Here is a 17,014-nt window from a genome sequence, read left to right on the forward strand (position 1 = left end):
GCTGAGTCGACGCATAAGTTAGCTGAGATGAATAGTGTAATTATAGACGAAAGAACTACAATAATGAGTGGACTTTCTATAGAGGAATCCCTCGAGCGGTTAGCTGAGACGAACGAAAGAATTGCTCGAAATTACTTGAATTGCCAATATAGTGTATCCAATAATACCCTTGAGAATGAAGATAGTTATTTACATAATCAAGATAACAAGGTTAGAATTGGTAGCACTACTTGTTTTGATGAGGTTCAATCATCTTCGTACTATTATGATGAGGATAGTAGTAATGAAGAATCTGAAATGTGTAGGCATAGTGATCAGGAGTCTATAATCTAATTGAGTTTTATATGATTCTATTATTTCTAGTTTCAAATCCAAATAATTTTTTATGATTATTCACCTATTCAAAAGGACGAGGATTTGATTAGGATACCACCGTTTTAGACGATGTAGTTTTTTCTTTTGATTACGAAGCCGATAATGCTTTAGAGGAACGGGTTTATTCCGAAAATGTTGTTTTAGAGTCTAGCGACTTAGAAACAATAGTCTTAGACGAAGAAAATGAACTCGTAGAGCTATTAAATATGAGTGAGGATGCGTCACTTGAGTATAACCTCGAAGAAGCAATTGACTATTTTCAGGATTCCAATGATCTAGAAATTAAGGAAATTGTAGCTAGTCTATCTAGAGATACCCAAAAATCTAAGTTTGGGGGTGATTATCATTCTCCTTGTGCCATACCTTTAGCTCTTACAGAGATCCCTCATTTTGGACTTGATATCTCTGCCTCGACCATTTTACAAGATTACCTTCATACTCGTTTTCCCGAACCTAATGATGTCCAGGAAGAAGTTCAGTCGTTAGAAACCCATCCTCTGGTTGATGTGGTTTGCCCAGGCTATGATACCCAGATTGACTTTGTTTTCCCACCAAATAGTTTTCTTCCAAATGTGGGAAACATTTATTTCAAATGTGTCGAATATTAAGTTGTGAGACTAAACCTAAATGCTTTAGGAAATTAGAATCGACACATTTTCTTAAGAGTGACCACTACTCTCATTGTGGTCAATTTTGTAAGTCAAATCTTATTGACTTAGAGGATCCTCAGTTATTTAGGTTATTATTGTGCGCTTCTAAGATCATATTTGAGTTTTTCCAGACTCTAGGACCTAATGATTCGGATCCCACCTATGAAGAAACGCAACCAATGAAAATATTTTATTTAGACCCTTTCTTAGAACTGAACCTGAACCACAATTAGATATAAATATCTTAATCAGGAAACTAGATAAGGGCATGCTATCCTTGTTCACTTTCTTGGGTTATTGTAGTTTCCTTTGGTCAGCTCTTTTTGGTTTTGAAGACCCACAGTTATTTCGGCTGTTACTTTTTGATTCTATGAGGTGACTAATTCCTTCCGATGTCTGGCTGAAGACTTTAAACTTAGCACTTCTTGGGAGGTAACCCAATCTCATGCGACACGGTAATATCTTTCCTTAACTCTTTTGCTTCAAATGGTAACAGTTTCTCCTTGTTCATATGCTTTTAATTTTATCTTTAGAACATTGAGGACAATGTTAGATTTAAGTTTGGGGGTATGGGAGAAACTTTTTAGTTGCACTTTTGAAACTTCTAGCGTCACATGGTATCCGGTTAGCTAAGTTTACATACTGTTTCTCACCGAAAAGATAGAAATTGGAATGCTAGAGATAACAACTTATTGAGACATTAGAGAAAAAGACATTGAGATCCTTGAAATTCAGGAGAGAACTTGTTCCTTTTAGAGGGTAACCGTGATGGACCTAACCATACATGATGGAAAGGCAAGTAGGTCAGGGAAATGCCAGAAAGACAAAGCAACCTCACAATGTAGTCTTAGTTACTGGATTGCGACTCTCTCTCAGTAGAAACTTATCATCATCAACAAGCGGAGCGACATCAAAATCTATGAAGAAAGTTGAAGACGTTTTAGGTTTAGAAGCAACAATAGAAGAGAATAATTCAAAAATCAAAGTTGAAGTTATAAGAGCAAATGATATAAGTTGTTAGAATCCATGATACCAAGACATCACAAGTTGCGAAGATCCAAGTTTTGAAAGTCCTTCTCTCATGGCCATGTAAATTTTTGTCTTGTAATTTTTTGTTTTCAAAAAAAAATGAAAAATGAAAAAAAAAATGAAACAACATTACGTTCTTTTTGTTCAATAAGGCCATAGGGAAGAAGAAATTTATAAGTCAAGCAAGAAATCGAAGAGAAGAGTTAATTGTCAAGGTTCTATGAGGTTCGAGAGTTTATCATCAACAGTTGAAGACCGAAGAAGGCGTTGTTTCTACTGAGCATTGTGAGAGAGTCGAAGAAAGATGCATTTTGGTTGCTTTGTTAGTATGCTTTCAATCTGGCACAAAATCTTTCTAGAACTGGTTTAACTCATCACACATAATTAGTCCATCTGTGTAGCAGATGTCCCTCTCATTTTTATCTCTCTCCTAATCTTATCCAGCTGTAAAGCAGCGGACGCATCTTGCAATGTTTATCTAGCTGTGCAGCGGATATGTCTTTATCTAACAGTGGTGTGGATGTGTCTCCCCTTTTCTTCAGTCAGCTTTAGAGCTGACACCTTTAATTTCTCTGGCATTCTACTTACTTGGATATAGGTTGAGAATATGTATGTCCCCATAGCTCTTTGGATACTTGTGACCAATTAGGAGTAAAGGTTTTGTGGGTACACCTCTGGTAAAACCTCCGGAGACAACACTCCGCCGCTAGGGCCACCTAGTGGTTTAACGGCCTACTGCACGTGCTAAGTGTAGTCTTTTTATCTTTTCAAAAATAAATTTTGCTCGAGGACTAGCAAATAATAAGTTTGGGGGTATTTGATAGACACATTTTTGTGTTTAATTTGATCTCAATACTATATATTGTTGGCACTCGAGTTTGTACTAGTTTTGGTGTTTTATGTGTTTGTAGGCACCTTTGGAAAATAAACATTTTTTGGAAAATTCGTCTCGAAAAGTTGGTAAAAGCTCCGGAGGTCACGTGTTATTCGGAATCTCACCGTTGGATAAGGGGGACCTCAATTACTAAGGGGCACCCCAGGTCACCCCAAAAGGCATCTGCTATTCGCACCCCAGTACAGGATTAGGGGGAGGTCATCTTCTCCATTTGAATTTTGTTTTTGGCGGGAAAATGGAGAATACTTCTGCAGATTTTTGATCGAATTGTTGAACGTGTTCTAGGGAGATTCAATGGCTGATTTTTGGTAGATAGTTGTGATATGGCCTATTAAACACACTGTGGGCGTTTGGTTCGACCAGAATTGGCTAGAATCAGCTAAACAATTCACGGGTTGAAAACAGGGCAGTTCGTGTATATCACGGGTTTCACGTGATTTGGAGAAGATTCAACGTGTTTTGTGCGTGCATGGAAGACCCTCACAGCCTGTTGGAGCGTGAAGGAGTTAAATATGGTAATTTGGAGGCTTGAAAAAGCGTGAGAAGATGAGACAGGAAAGAAAATATTCCCAGAAATATTTTCTTTACTGCCGAGTCAAAGAGAATTATATGGAGTGAATGAGCGAGATTCGATGGGTCTGTTGGCTATAAATAGGTTGTTGGGGTTGAGTAGAAAGGGTGTCGAGAGTTTGGGGTCGATAGGAGAGCTCATGAGAGAGAAATCAAGAGTTGATGAAACTCTGTTTCTGCTGCTGCTGATGATGAAGAACACGAAGAACAGACTCGCAGGGACAATCGTTTATCAACAGTGAAACAGACTCATAGGCGTGGGTCGTAGGTGTGGGTCTTAGAGCTACAATAACAATATCACTTCTTCTGTGTCGTTTATTTTGAACGTTTTCTGTGGGTCGCACATTCTCTGTTTTATTATTTCATCTCCATTTTCATCCTTGTAAACACCCTTTGAGCAATAAAAATGAATTTTGAGCGTGTTTTCAATATGCAGAGCTAGAACCCATCACTGGGATGACGGAGGAAGCTGTTTTTCACCCATGTGGTAATTCTATTTAATTTCTTTATGACTATTTGCACTATTATAATTGATTTATGATTTTTCTTGATTATTTGTGATTTCGTTTGATGTCGCATGCTTAGTCTTAGGTACTTTTGATGCGTCATGCTTGTGATTTACATATAATTCTTTATAAAATCTACCTTGGCAAAGATTTAGAGTCGATGTTTGTTATTTTATGAGCTTTAATTATCCGGAATTAAATATTGAACTGCATGAATGTGAGAATTGGTGGAATCTCGAGTGCCAGTAACTCTCTTCATCTTGTTAATATTTTTGTATATATAATTTTATTAAATCTAAAATTCCATTTCCTTCACAAGTCTGAAACGAATCTTTTTACCACTATCACTACAACAATTTTGAAAATTCCATCATTGATTCTCTAAAAATTATATTGGAGTAAGTCCTCTAAGATTGCCAAACGAATTATTGGGTGTGGTTGTTAGACCCCCGCATTTTCACCCCCCATCTACAAAGGCTCTCTTTAACAGGTGCTTGTTAATGTGCACAATTAAGTACAAGGGTTTAAGATGTTGCCTCGGATAGCAGATGTCTTCATATGTAAACACGATCGCTTCCTTGGGAATGGAGTCGTAGGGTTTTCCTTCCGCGATAGCTTCTATAGCCTTGGATGCATCTTTGATTTGGTTTTCACTGAAACCGAGGGAGTCAAAGATCTGCTGAGCCAATACTGTTTTTGCGAACTTTCTAGCCACTCCATCGGTGTTTGTGAACGTGGGTTTCTCCATCTCGGCTTCGCACGCCTCCTCGCCATCATTTTCCCAAGGTTTCCAAACATCTCCACTTGGATCGTGAGAGAGCATTATAACTTGGTGTTGAATCTCTTTAGCGCCTTCGGTATTACCCATCTCAATCTCGCATATCTCCAGCTTCCTATGAAACATCCTTCGGAGGTTGTAACAGTCCACTGTGGGATGTTGTATCCTTCGATGATAGTGAAAGTACCTAGCATCGTTCTTGTCGATGGTATTGGGGTCCATTCTTGTTGGTGGCAGTTGGGTTTCTTTATTCGCTAACCATTGTTCCATCAAACCCATGATTTGTTCCTTACTGCAAGGAAAAGGTAGAGGGAGCGCCTGTGACTGATTTTTGTATGGTTGGTTTTCCTGTACGCCCTAGCCTTCTTGGTTATTGTTAGCGCGGATGTTCCTTGGCGCGGTTGATACGGTATTGACTGTGTTGCGCCATAAATAGTCTGAGTTGTGTTCCTCTACACAGTCGGAGATTCTTGCTGCCGCCTCTTCTAGCTCAACGAATGTCGGGAATCGAAAGTTAACTAGGATTTTATTGAAGGACGGTGTCATTCCGCGTACACAGATCTCCACCAGCGCTTCTTCCTTGATGTCTTCGTGGCAGTCTAGCGCGAAGAGACGGAACCTGGTGATGTATTTTCCTATATCCTCTCCTAGACGTTGATTGCACTTACTCAAGTCTATGGTTGTGAATTTCCTTTTTGCTGAGGAAAAGAGTGGACATGGCTGACCACGAACTAATGCTTCCCGGCTTCAGGTTGTCGTACCAGGTAAACGTCGTATCAGTTAGCGACTTCGGGAATTCCCTTAGGCATGGATTCCCATCAGTCGCGTGGTCTTTCATGGTAGATAAGAATCGGCTAAGGTGTTCTCGCGCATTCCCTTGGCTGTTGTATGCCTTGAATTTTTGTGAAGTATAATCCTCTGGGTATTGATAATCTGTGACCTCGAAGGTGTACGGGCTCGCCATGAAATCGTAATTGTCCTGTTTTACTACCCTGTAGTTCATCTTTAGATACTTAGCCATCGCTTCCTGCGTCATAGCTATAGATTCATCTTCCTTTTCTCCCGTATTTCCCGTTACTCCTCTGGTGTTCTGCTCGGCGCTGGCTACCTTCAGCAGTTTTCTCAACTCTTGCTCCCTGCAGACGTGGTCCTCAAGCTCTTTCCGCATTTCCTTCAGTGAAGTCTGTACAGGTGGCGTGTTCTCGATTTCCTGCTGTTTGTTATTCTCCAACGTAGCATCTGGTTTCCTTACCTGTGTGATTGGGTCTGATACTATCCCTACTCTCTCGCCCTCTGGGTTGAGTAGTGGATCGTTCGGCTGGTTCTCTATCTCGCCTGAGTTAGCGCTTCTTAGGTGTGTCATGGTGATCTAGGCACGAGCCTCCGGGTGTAGTCGATAAATGTTGAAGGGTGATTTAGTTTTGGTTCTACCCGTCCTAGCTACACCAAGTGACCTCAGCTTTCTAGGAATAGTAAGAAAGAGTTGCATTTCCATTGTACCTTGTCCTTCCTTATATACACTTTCCAAAAGCCCCTTCCTTTTATGACATCATGACACATGTCATAAACCTTCTAATTACTTTTAACGCCATTTCTTCCTTAATATAACCTCCTCCTTATTCATTAATCTCTTGCTTGTCCTTTCTATCTCATGTATATTTTCTCATTGGACTTGGGCTTAGTCCCCAAGTCTCCATGTCTCATGTTAGGTTTGTCATCCCTTTTGGGGCACCCCATTCCCGTTAAGGGATATTATTTTCATACGTCAACACATATCAATGGAGCCTCCATCCAGCCTGGTTCCTCTCTCCACAACGCTGGAAAATCCGCGGCAACAAGAGTCTTATTGAATATCGTCTCAAGTAGCCAACTTCCACGGCCGAATTTCTTGTACATGTTATATACACTCTATGTTTAAATCCTTATCCGATCAACATTGATTTGTTATTGGCTTCACACTAAAAGCAACACAAAAGTATTATCCTGGACAAACATAATGTCAATTCAATACCAGTGCTAACACTACCTTGGCCATGGTCGTGACATCATGGCCTCTATTAGTTTGGCAACGACCGTGGTACCGTGGCATCTCCAAGCTTGGCCATGGATACGATGCTATGGCCTTTCCTATACTAACTTGACCACGTCCACGGTGTCATGGCATCTCCAAGATTTGCCAGGTCCACAGTGCCATGGCCCCCTCTTTTCTATCTTGGTCATGGCCATGGTGTCATGGCCATCTTCACGGCATCATGGCAGATCACGGGCCAAAATGGCATTTCCATGGAGCCATGGCACTCTAAGGATCTAAAATGGAATCTCCATGGTTCCATGGCATGCCCCAAATTTAAAATGGCATTTTCACGTTACTATGACATTTTCACAGCGCCAAAATCGCATCTCCACAGCGCCATCGCATTCCATGACTCTAAACCCCATTTTTTACGATGCTAAAACCGCGTCTCCACGATGCCATGACATCCCCAGAAACCAAAATTACATATCCAAGGTGTCGTGGCCCCTCACGTGCTAGATTTTCCATAGACATGGTGCCATGGCTTCTCTATTGCTATCCTATCCATACCAACCATGGTTTTTCTAAAATCTCGGCCATGGCTATCACATCTTGGCCACAACCATTGTGTAGTGGCCTTCCTCTAAACTCTCGATCATGGACATCAGATTCTTGCCATGGACACTGTGACGTGGATTCCCTAGATTGCATGGCCATGGCCTCGTCATACTAGCCACAACCACAACGTTGTTGCCTTCCTCAACGACCACGGTGTCATGGCCTCTACTACTTGACTATGTCCATGCTGTCATGGACCTCTCTTGGTCATAGACACGGATATGGTGTCGTGGCATGTACTTCTCGGCCATGGCCATGCTTATATGGGTCATTTCTTTCTATATCCATAGCCATGGCACAACATCGTGAGCCATGCTGCCATGGCCTGCTCTTTGTCATAACCATAATCATGGTTTTGTGGCCTTTACTGCATGACCGTGACTATACTATCATGGCCACTTTTGTGCCTTTTTCACTTTGGCGTATCCACTACTCTATGGCTACCACTTTCTCGACCATGATCACGACATCATGGCTATGGTCATTGTCGCCACGACGTCTCTGGATATTAGTTTACTCGTGGAAAAACTTATTCGTCTATTTAGAAAATCAGAACAAAACAAGTTTATCATTTTAAAACTCTAATTTTTTCCATAGTTTGACAACCTTACCCACTAAAACTTATTTATAAGTTTATCATTCTAAACTTATTAGTCTATTTTAAAACTCTAATTCTAATTTATCACCTATAATTTTCTCAACTTTCTCTGCTTCCCTCCTCTAAGATACACTCATCTTCTTTCTTGTGATCGAAGCAGGATGTGGACGACTATTGTTTTAGTTTAGGCTCCTCGTGTATGATTTTGATTTTTCAACCTAAAATGAAGTACTTCGACAGTAAAAAATTCCCAAGATCACTTTTTAGGTACAAACAACAGGTAACTCATTTGCAGAAATAAAACTAGAAACATTTCACTGGAATTAGATCACACGCTTTTATTTTTAAATTCTGATTCACAAAATTATTTCCACACCACCCAATTTCAATTAGAGAAGTGTTATCTATTCATTTATCATACCAAACAGTTATCTAATTACCATTTTCAATCATTCATCAACTCTCTTCTAACTCCTGCAATATCCATTTGAGACCAGACCATACTGAAGATTCTATGTAATAACTTATCCACCTTTATTGAGCATATTTATATTTATCAATGAAAATATTTTCCCATTCACCGTCCTCATTCTAAATAGTCCACAAAAGCTCACAGAACTTTGTTGATAGCTCTGTTGATGTTAATCCATAGTTCATAAAGAATTCCTGATTATTTTTTCACGTTTCACGATGATGTTTTCAGGCCATTTGTATACAACCATATTGAAGATATGGATGCTACCTAGTACACTGAGTTCATACGAGGAATTCATTAATTTTGATAGTTTTTCTGTGAAGTACTTAGCTTTCTTAAAATTATTACACAAAGAAGAATTTCAATTTGTCTCCGGTTGATATTTTTGAGAACTATTTAATTTATTAAACAGGGATTTTACAAAAAAAAAATATCCTTTTTAGTGTAGCACAAAAGATGGAATGGAAGAAGAAGATTAACACAAAAGAATATGTGTATAGTTTGTAATTTCCCAAAAGTCATTTAGGGGTCGTTTGTAACAAATCGACCAATTATGAAGAAAATTGGAAAGGTGATGTTTAACAAATTCAAAGATGATCAACACATGTCCTAGTTGATGAACCCAAGAAGATTGGTTGATGATAATCCAAAAGATTATTACAGGACAAAACTAGGTACCAATTAACATTTAATCATTTTAAGAGATTTTAAACTAACTCAAGAAATTTAAAGTTAACTTCAGAACTCTATTATTGAGGCCCAAAAGGGTTTTTTTAGGGGCTCATCGAGCGACAAAAAGGGGTCATGAAATAGTAATGACCAAACCCCTAATCCTGCTAAGTTTGATAATGACTTATATGCCCTCAGTTTAATTAGTGCTAATGAAGTTGATTAAAAAAATTAGTTAGAATTACTGAATTAATTAATTTAATGATCTGGTTTAAATAAGAAGTTAGAAAAATAATACGAGCCTTGTTTGACCTCAATCTAGAATCCACCAGTTCATTAGCAATTAGAGTTCCATCAGTAATTTGTGTCCATTCAATGTAAGCACATTGAACATGAGAAATCAGTTTATCCATGACAAGTTTCAATCTAGAAGTAACACCTTAGCAAGTATTTTGTAGACACTAGTTGACAAGCAGATAGGTCTACAATATTTTCTAGTTTCAATATGAACTTTCTTAGGTACTAAAGTGATAAAAGTAGAATTGCGTTTAGGATCAATGTTACCAGTTGAGAAAAATTCAGCAATTGTGTCCATTATATCTTTTTTGATGAAGCTCCAACACTTTAGGAAGAACATAATTGGGAATTCATCTAGGTTCGGTGCCTTATCATGTCCAATCTCTTTGATGGCATTTATAACTTCTTCTTCAGTGAAATTTTCTTCTAGAATATCAGACTCAACTTGGTTAATCTTCTCAAACTCAATGTCTACCAGTTCATGCCTAATGATCTCTTCTCTAGTGAACAAATGGTCATAATAGCCCACAATGTGTTATTTTACCTTGTCTTTCTCTGAAGTTAACTCCCCATTAATGTAAAGTTGTTGTATTATGTTAGCTCTTCTCCTAGCAGTATCATGACTGATGAAAAATGCAGTGTTCTTGGTAGCAAATGGTGTAAGTGGCTTAAATTCTGTTATTCTGCATCCTCTTTTTCAGTTCTTATAAATAGAAGTGTTTTTGGATACTTCAAAAGTACAAGAGGAGTTATACAATGATGTCATGTTTCTCCTCTTTTATTTAACATTTCAATGAAAGGTTTCTCTAGGTATATGGATAGAGCTGCAACCTTAATTTATTCCCTGGTTTTTCTATTTCATCATCTATTTTGGTAGTGAATCACTTACATTATGCAGATGACACTATTTTCTTTATGTATCACAACAAAGAAGAGCTTCACAATCTTTTCTCATCTTTACATTGATGGTCTCAAAGTTAACACTTCAAAAAAAATATTGTTTCCATTGGAGATGTACCTAAATTAAATACATGGGTTGCTGAGTTTGGATATGCAACATATTCTTTGCCTTTTTTGTACCTTGGTATGCTACTTGGTGCAAAATCAAATTCGAAGCACTTATGGGACCCTATCATTGAGAAATTTGAGGCTAGACTTTCTGTATGGAGGAGGTGTAACCTTTCAATAGGTGGTAATCTCACTCTAATGCATTTTTTCTGCTCTTCCTATTTACTACTTCTCTCTATTCAAGGCACCTGCATTTGTTCTTAAAATCCTAAACAGAAAGATGGGAAATTTTGTATGGGAATATGACACTGGTTCAAAGATGTCTCATCTAATTCAGTGGGATTTGGTTCTAGCGCCTATATCTAAAGGGGGTCTAGGAGTCTGTAATCTCAAAATGAATAGGTTGTGGTACAAAATCATAACACATAAGTATGGCAATGATTTTTCTGTGTGGATTCCAGATAAAGTGAAATCACCTTATGGAGTCTCATGTTGGGAGTCATTGTTGATAACAATGAGTTAATTTCAGCACGTTCTACTCTGATTATTCACTCTGGTCAGCAAATTTATTTTTGGAATGATATTTGGATAGGCACCATTTCTTTGGATGCTTCATTCCCTAGTCTTTACAAAGTATGTAGAGAAAAACATGTTAGAGTCGCCGACATGGTTACTGAAGAAGAAAGTTGGTGTTTTAACTTCAAAAGAACATTATCTGACAGGGAAGTTCTGGAGTTCGCTTCTCTTCTCTTGATAGTTGGAGATACTCCTCCAGTTCTGGATGCTCAACCCGATACTAGAAGATGGGCACTTCAAACTACATATATGTTCAGTGTTAAGTATCTTTATGCTAGGATGGTAACAGATGATGGCATTGATAATTTCCCAACATATTTTATCTGGAATTCAGAAATTCCACCAAAAGTAAAGTTTCTAGTCTGGTGTCTGGTGCATGAAAAACTCAACACAATAGATAGATTGAATAACAGGGGAATGAATATTTATAACTCCTGCATTTTATGTGGTAGCACTGAAGAATCTCAAGATCATTTGTTTCGTCACTGCAACATTTCTTATAAAATTTGGCATTCTCTTTCTCCTGGTGGTGACTGGGCTTGGGTCATTTGGAACTCTATCTTGTCATTAGCTCATGGATGGGACAATGATTTATTCTCTACTTCAGGTAATTTGATATGGGGTTTGATTCCAGAAGCAATCATTTGGGTTATCGGACGCGAAAGTAACTCCAGAACTTTTGAGACTGACTACAATTTTAAGACTGACATATACTTGATTATAGATGTTAAGTCAATGGTGCTCAGTTAGGCTGCAACTGCGGGTAACAGAGTTCATTTGAACTTTGCAAGTTCAATTCATAATACTTGGGAAACTATTTTCATGTAATTGTTTGTGTGTTTCGGTTTTTTCTTTGCTACTTTTGGTAGCTTTACTATAAATTCTTCTTTCTAATAAAATCTACTCTTTCGATAAAAAAAGAATGGGGATTTTTCGGGGAAATTATTTTGGAACCCGAAATAATATGAAGAAGCATATGCCCAAAATAACCATGAGAACCTCTAACAAAACCACTAATATGATTTTGTTGCTTTTTATCCATTAAAATATACATTTTTTTTTTATTTTTTCCAATATTTAAGGCTGGAGAAACATTACATCCCAGCCGAAAAACGACACTTCATGGCAGGGAAAAATGGAACTCTCAACCGAAAGTATTTTTTTTATTTTTATTTTTTATATTACGGGTAGAATTTTCGGTTGGGTTTCCTAACCATAAATAATTATGAGAAGAAAAAAAAACTGACTCAGCCGGGAAAACCTAGCCGAAAGTGCTATTTATGGCTGGGAAAACCCGGCCGAAATTGGGCCTTTGTTGTTCGTTTTTATGTGTGATTATCAGAATTACTTATAGCTAGGAATTTCTAACCGTGGGTACCTATTTACGACTATCAATTCTTATTTTTCCAGTGTGTACTTACCTTACGGCTAAAAGTTTATATTTTTCCAGCCGTAAAATACGATTTACGGTTGGTAAAGTAAGAACTCCCAACCGTAAACATCTCAGTGACTATTTTTTTATCCTAATTCAATCGAAATGAACGTTTTAACCAATCAAAAGCAAAAATAAACGATGTGTTTTCTTAATTCTTTTTATTATGATCATCATCTTCATCATGATTTATGAACGAGAAGATAATAGATTTAGTTTATTTTTATGATCATTATCTGCATCATTATTTATGAATGAGAAGAAAATGATAAAGAGAAGATAATATATTTAAGGTTTTTTTATGATTTTTATCTTCATCATGAGAATGGAAGGAGGAGAAGAAGATAATAGATTTAGGGCTTTTTCTTTCTTATTTTTTTTTCCAGTGAATAGTTAGATTTGGGTAAAGATATTTTTGACTTCTCATATAAGTTTGGTGCCCACTTTTTTTTTTTTTTTTGGACATTAGAATCATATGAAACCCCAAAATCCAAAGGTCTGAAGCCACGATAATAGGATTTTAACTTTAACCTCAAACAGGGGAGTCAAACTTTTTACCAAACGGGACCATCAAAAACAACCTACCTGGTCCACAAACATAGCCTTGAAGATGCTTAGACCCTAAAACAGCCGATGATTACTATATATATGTAAGGAAATCCTGATGATGTTTATAACCTGGCTGGATTGGGTAATGTTCAGATTAATTAGGATATATAAAATTTAAATTCATCCAAGATAGTATGCTAAGGGGTGTCTAAAAGATGCTAAAAGACCAATGACCTTACTATTTTAATTAAACCGTAAAGCTAGTTAAAACTCTCATAACCTGACGACTAAAACTTAGCCAAATAATTTTCAAAATCAATCTTCAAAAAAAAACTCTAATCCTACCATGATGAAATTAAAAAAAATAAATCAAAATGAAACAAAAAAAGGTCACGAAATTGAAATTTTGGACTACGGGAAAAGAGATTGGATACGATTATGTACCCAATCTCAAATCATGTATGATCACATTGATATGAAAAGTCGTCGGGGTATTTTTTTGTGGACCTTGTCGGCTAGTATTAGTCTTTATCCTCATAGTTTGAATATCATGACGAATTTTCATCTCTGAAATTAGCATTTACAGAGTCATCACGGTATTCATTCTTATACCTTGCCGACTAGTGTTGCAGTAACTCTAGATCACTTCAATTACAGACCAGAGAGCTATGAAACTTTTCAACAAAAATATGTGATCAATTCCAAATATTGGGGTGGTGCAAATGTTAGTGCACCCATCTTTGTTTTTTTAGGAGAAGAGTCCAATATAGATGCAGATGTTGCTGGGATTGGATTCCTGTCTGATAATGCTCCTCAATTTAATGCTCTCATTGTCTTTATAGAGGTAATAGTAAAAAACAGAACCATATGTTATTTTCTTACCAAAACAAAAACATTTTTGTTGCTGATATTTCCGGTAGTCATAGGAAAATTAAATTTATCTTTGGATTGATATGCAGCACCGGTACTATGGGAAATCGATTCCATTTGGATCGAGGGAAGAAGCATTTCGAAATGCTAGTACACTCGGATACTTCAATTCGGCCCAAGCTCTGGCAGATTATGCCGAAGTTATCATTAGTCTAAAGAAAAATATGTCCGCTGATTCTTCCCCTGTTATAGTCTTTGGTGGATCTTACGGCGGAAGTAAGTATCTTAACTTTGTAGGTCAGCTTGCAGTATTGTTGACCATATTGACCATCAGTAGTTATTAATTACAGTTTCTCAAGGTTACTTTTTTATAGTTCATAAGGCTATTTATGTAAATAAAACAACGGTCAAAGTGGTCTTTCGTCAGTCTACGACCCAAATACATCAAATGCATGTTTTACGACCCAGATCCTAATTAGATGATATAGTTACGATCCTTTTATAAAATATCTTTTTTTCTTACGGTGCTGGCTTCATGGTTCCGCCTGAAATATCCACACATCACGCATGGAGCTCTAGCGTCATCTGCAGCAGTTCTGTATTTTGATGACGTTGCACCAAAATATGGATATTATAGCATTGTCTCCAAAGATTATCGAGTCAGTAGTACCTTAGGAACTAATTTCTTTTATTCAAGTGTTGCGTCCTATCTGAACGAAATATTAAGCTTAATGCTCAAATTGTTGTACAGGAAATTAGCAAGTTTTGCTACGATGTCATTAAAGAATTCTGGTCTCTGATCGATTCAATCGCTTCTCAAGAAAATGGTCTTGCTATCCTCAGTGAAAAGTTCAAGACTTGCTCGTAAGAAATCTTTCACTTAGTCGTCAATAATTTAGTACTCCTTTTGCAGATTTTGATTTTGATTGACGCAACTAATTAATTTTAAATTTGATGGTAAGAGTAAGTCCTTTAAGCAAATCCTCTGAGCTAAAGGACTGCTTAGGTTCTATTTACGCTGAATCTGCACAATATAATGCTCCACCAAAATACCCAGTCACAGTGATCTGCGGTGCCATCGATGGAGCACCAATAGGAACTGACATTCTTAGTCGGATACAATCAGGGGTTGCGGCTTTTATGGGAAAACAAAATTGCTATGATATGGGTGAATTTACCCGTCAAACCGAAACAATCCAAGGATGGCAATGGCAGGTGGTTCATTAGTTTCTTAATACTTGAGAAGTGTCCTGATGTTATCATCTGAATTATTGTAACAGCACAATATTTTTCATTTCTGTCGCCAATTCAGTAACGGCTCCCATCCCATAAATTCGTCTCTTTTTGTTTTGTGAAGACATGTAGTGAGATGGTAATGCCCATTGGGGTTGATGGCGAGGATACGATGTTTCAGGCATCACCCTTCGATCTTAAGAATTTCTCAGTGTCCTGTCAAAGCCGGTACAATGTGGAACCAAGACCGCATTGGATATTAAATGAGTTCGGAGGAAAGGCAAGCTTTTAATCTCTGCAATCCTAGCTTGTTTATTTTACACTTAATGGGGGCATTTGATTTGACCTGAAGCCATTGACGTTTTACTTATGCGTATGGGCGGGATTAGATACATTGAGTCGATGTGAATTTAACTGTATTTCAATTCGTATAGGATATCAAATCGGTGCTTCAAGTATTTGCTAGCAACATCATATATTCCAATGGATTAAGAGATCCTTACAGCAGTGGAGGGTACGTAATGAGTTCCTAGCAAAATGTCCATTTTGGATCTCTCTATTCACCAGTAAACGATTGCATTTATATCAAAAACGTTAGTATACCGAAAGTGTGTCTATATGGTCGTAAATGCATCTAAATTTTATAAGAAAATTATTTTGGCAGAGTTCTGGAGAATATCTCAGACAATGTCGTAGCCATTACCACAGATAAAGGTACGTAAAGGGTGATGTTCTATTACAATGGCAAGGTGTACTATGAAGATGTACACGAATTCGGTGTGAAATGGGTCAATTGCCCAAATACTTTTAAAACATGGTTCCAATTGACGAGTAAAAAATAGTATGGGTGAAATGGACACCAAAAAAATAGTAAGAATGAATTTGGATTCATCCTGGTTAATCTTAGCGAGGGTGAAACTAGATGTATCCTGATGTAAATTAACAAAGTATTTGGAAATGGGTAGGATGAAACTGTTTACATCCTGGCTATTTTTACATTCTCGTCCATTTAAATAATATCAAATTTTACATGTCTTTTTCATCCAGGAATTATCGTTATTGGGTTAATTGATCAATTTTGTGTTTTTCATTCACTGTCAGGATCACATTGTTTGGATTTACTTCATAAATCACCGGACGATCCAAAGTGGCTAGTTGAACAGCGAGAGGCTGAGATTGAGATTATCAAAAGGTGGATCGAAGAATACAATGCCTTGCGTATCATTAAAACAAGTAAAGCTCACCACTGGGCTCGCTAGCTTGCACCGTGAAAGATTGAAAAGGAAACTCTTTTGCGTTCATGTATCAACAACCTAAAAACTCAATACTATCCCTCACTCCATAATAAAAGTAGCACCGGTGAAGCTTACCCTCTCTCCTATTGGTTGGTGAGCATAACCTCGCGCTCTCATTGGGTAATTGAGAAATCATTCGTATTCGTCGGATGAAATTTCGTTAGAAGTGGTGCGTTGATCTGACAATGTGCGGTGTAGATTGGATGGATTGTTGGGACACACGTGAAGAACGACCCTCATTATTTAGAAAAACTGCTATATTAATTTCGTGTATTTATTGTGAAAATCCAGAAAAGAAAGAAAACTACTATATTAATTTGGGACATTTATGATTAAAATAAAATAAAAAATCAATTCAATATTTATGAAATAAAATAATAAGATTTATATCTTTTTTGAATCTTTTATAATTTCATGTATTTATTATAAGAAATCCGGGAAATAAAGGAAAATACTATATTAATTTCGGGCATTTATGACAAAAAAGAATAGATAAATCAATTCAACATGTTTATGAAACACTATATTAATTTTGGACATTTATGATAAAAAACCAAAAAAATACACTTTATTATCT

The 17,014-nt window shown here is 37.2% G+C and overlaps 1 protein-coding gene across 1 annotated transcript; it reads left to right on the top strand.

Moving 5' to 3' along the window:
- The first annotated feature begins 11,148 nt into the window (after positions 1-11,148).
- On the top strand, positions 11,149-16,738 carry LOC113295369 (lysosomal Pro-X carboxypeptidase-like). The gene is made up of 10 exons (XM_026543707.1): positions 11,149-11,796; positions 13,617-13,883; positions 13,999-14,185; positions 14,435-14,568; positions 14,661-14,773; positions 14,872-15,124; positions 15,267-15,422; positions 15,577-15,656; positions 15,807-15,856; positions 16,244-16,738. The coding sequence occupies exons 1-10, from the start codon at positions 11,149-11,151 to the stop codon at positions 16,399-16,401; spliced, it is 2,046 nt and encodes a 681-aa protein (XP_026399492.1). The 3' UTR covers positions 16,402-16,738.
- The last annotated feature ends 276 nt before the right edge of the window (positions 16,739-17,014 follow it).

The sequence above is a fragment of the Papaver somniferum genome, chromosome 7 (assembly GCF_003573695.1).
Source record: "Papaver somniferum cultivar HN1 chromosome 7, ASM357369v1, whole genome shotgun sequence".
Classification (NCBI taxonomy): Eukaryota; Viridiplantae; Streptophyta; class Magnoliopsida; order Ranunculales; family Papaveraceae; genus Papaver; species Papaver somniferum.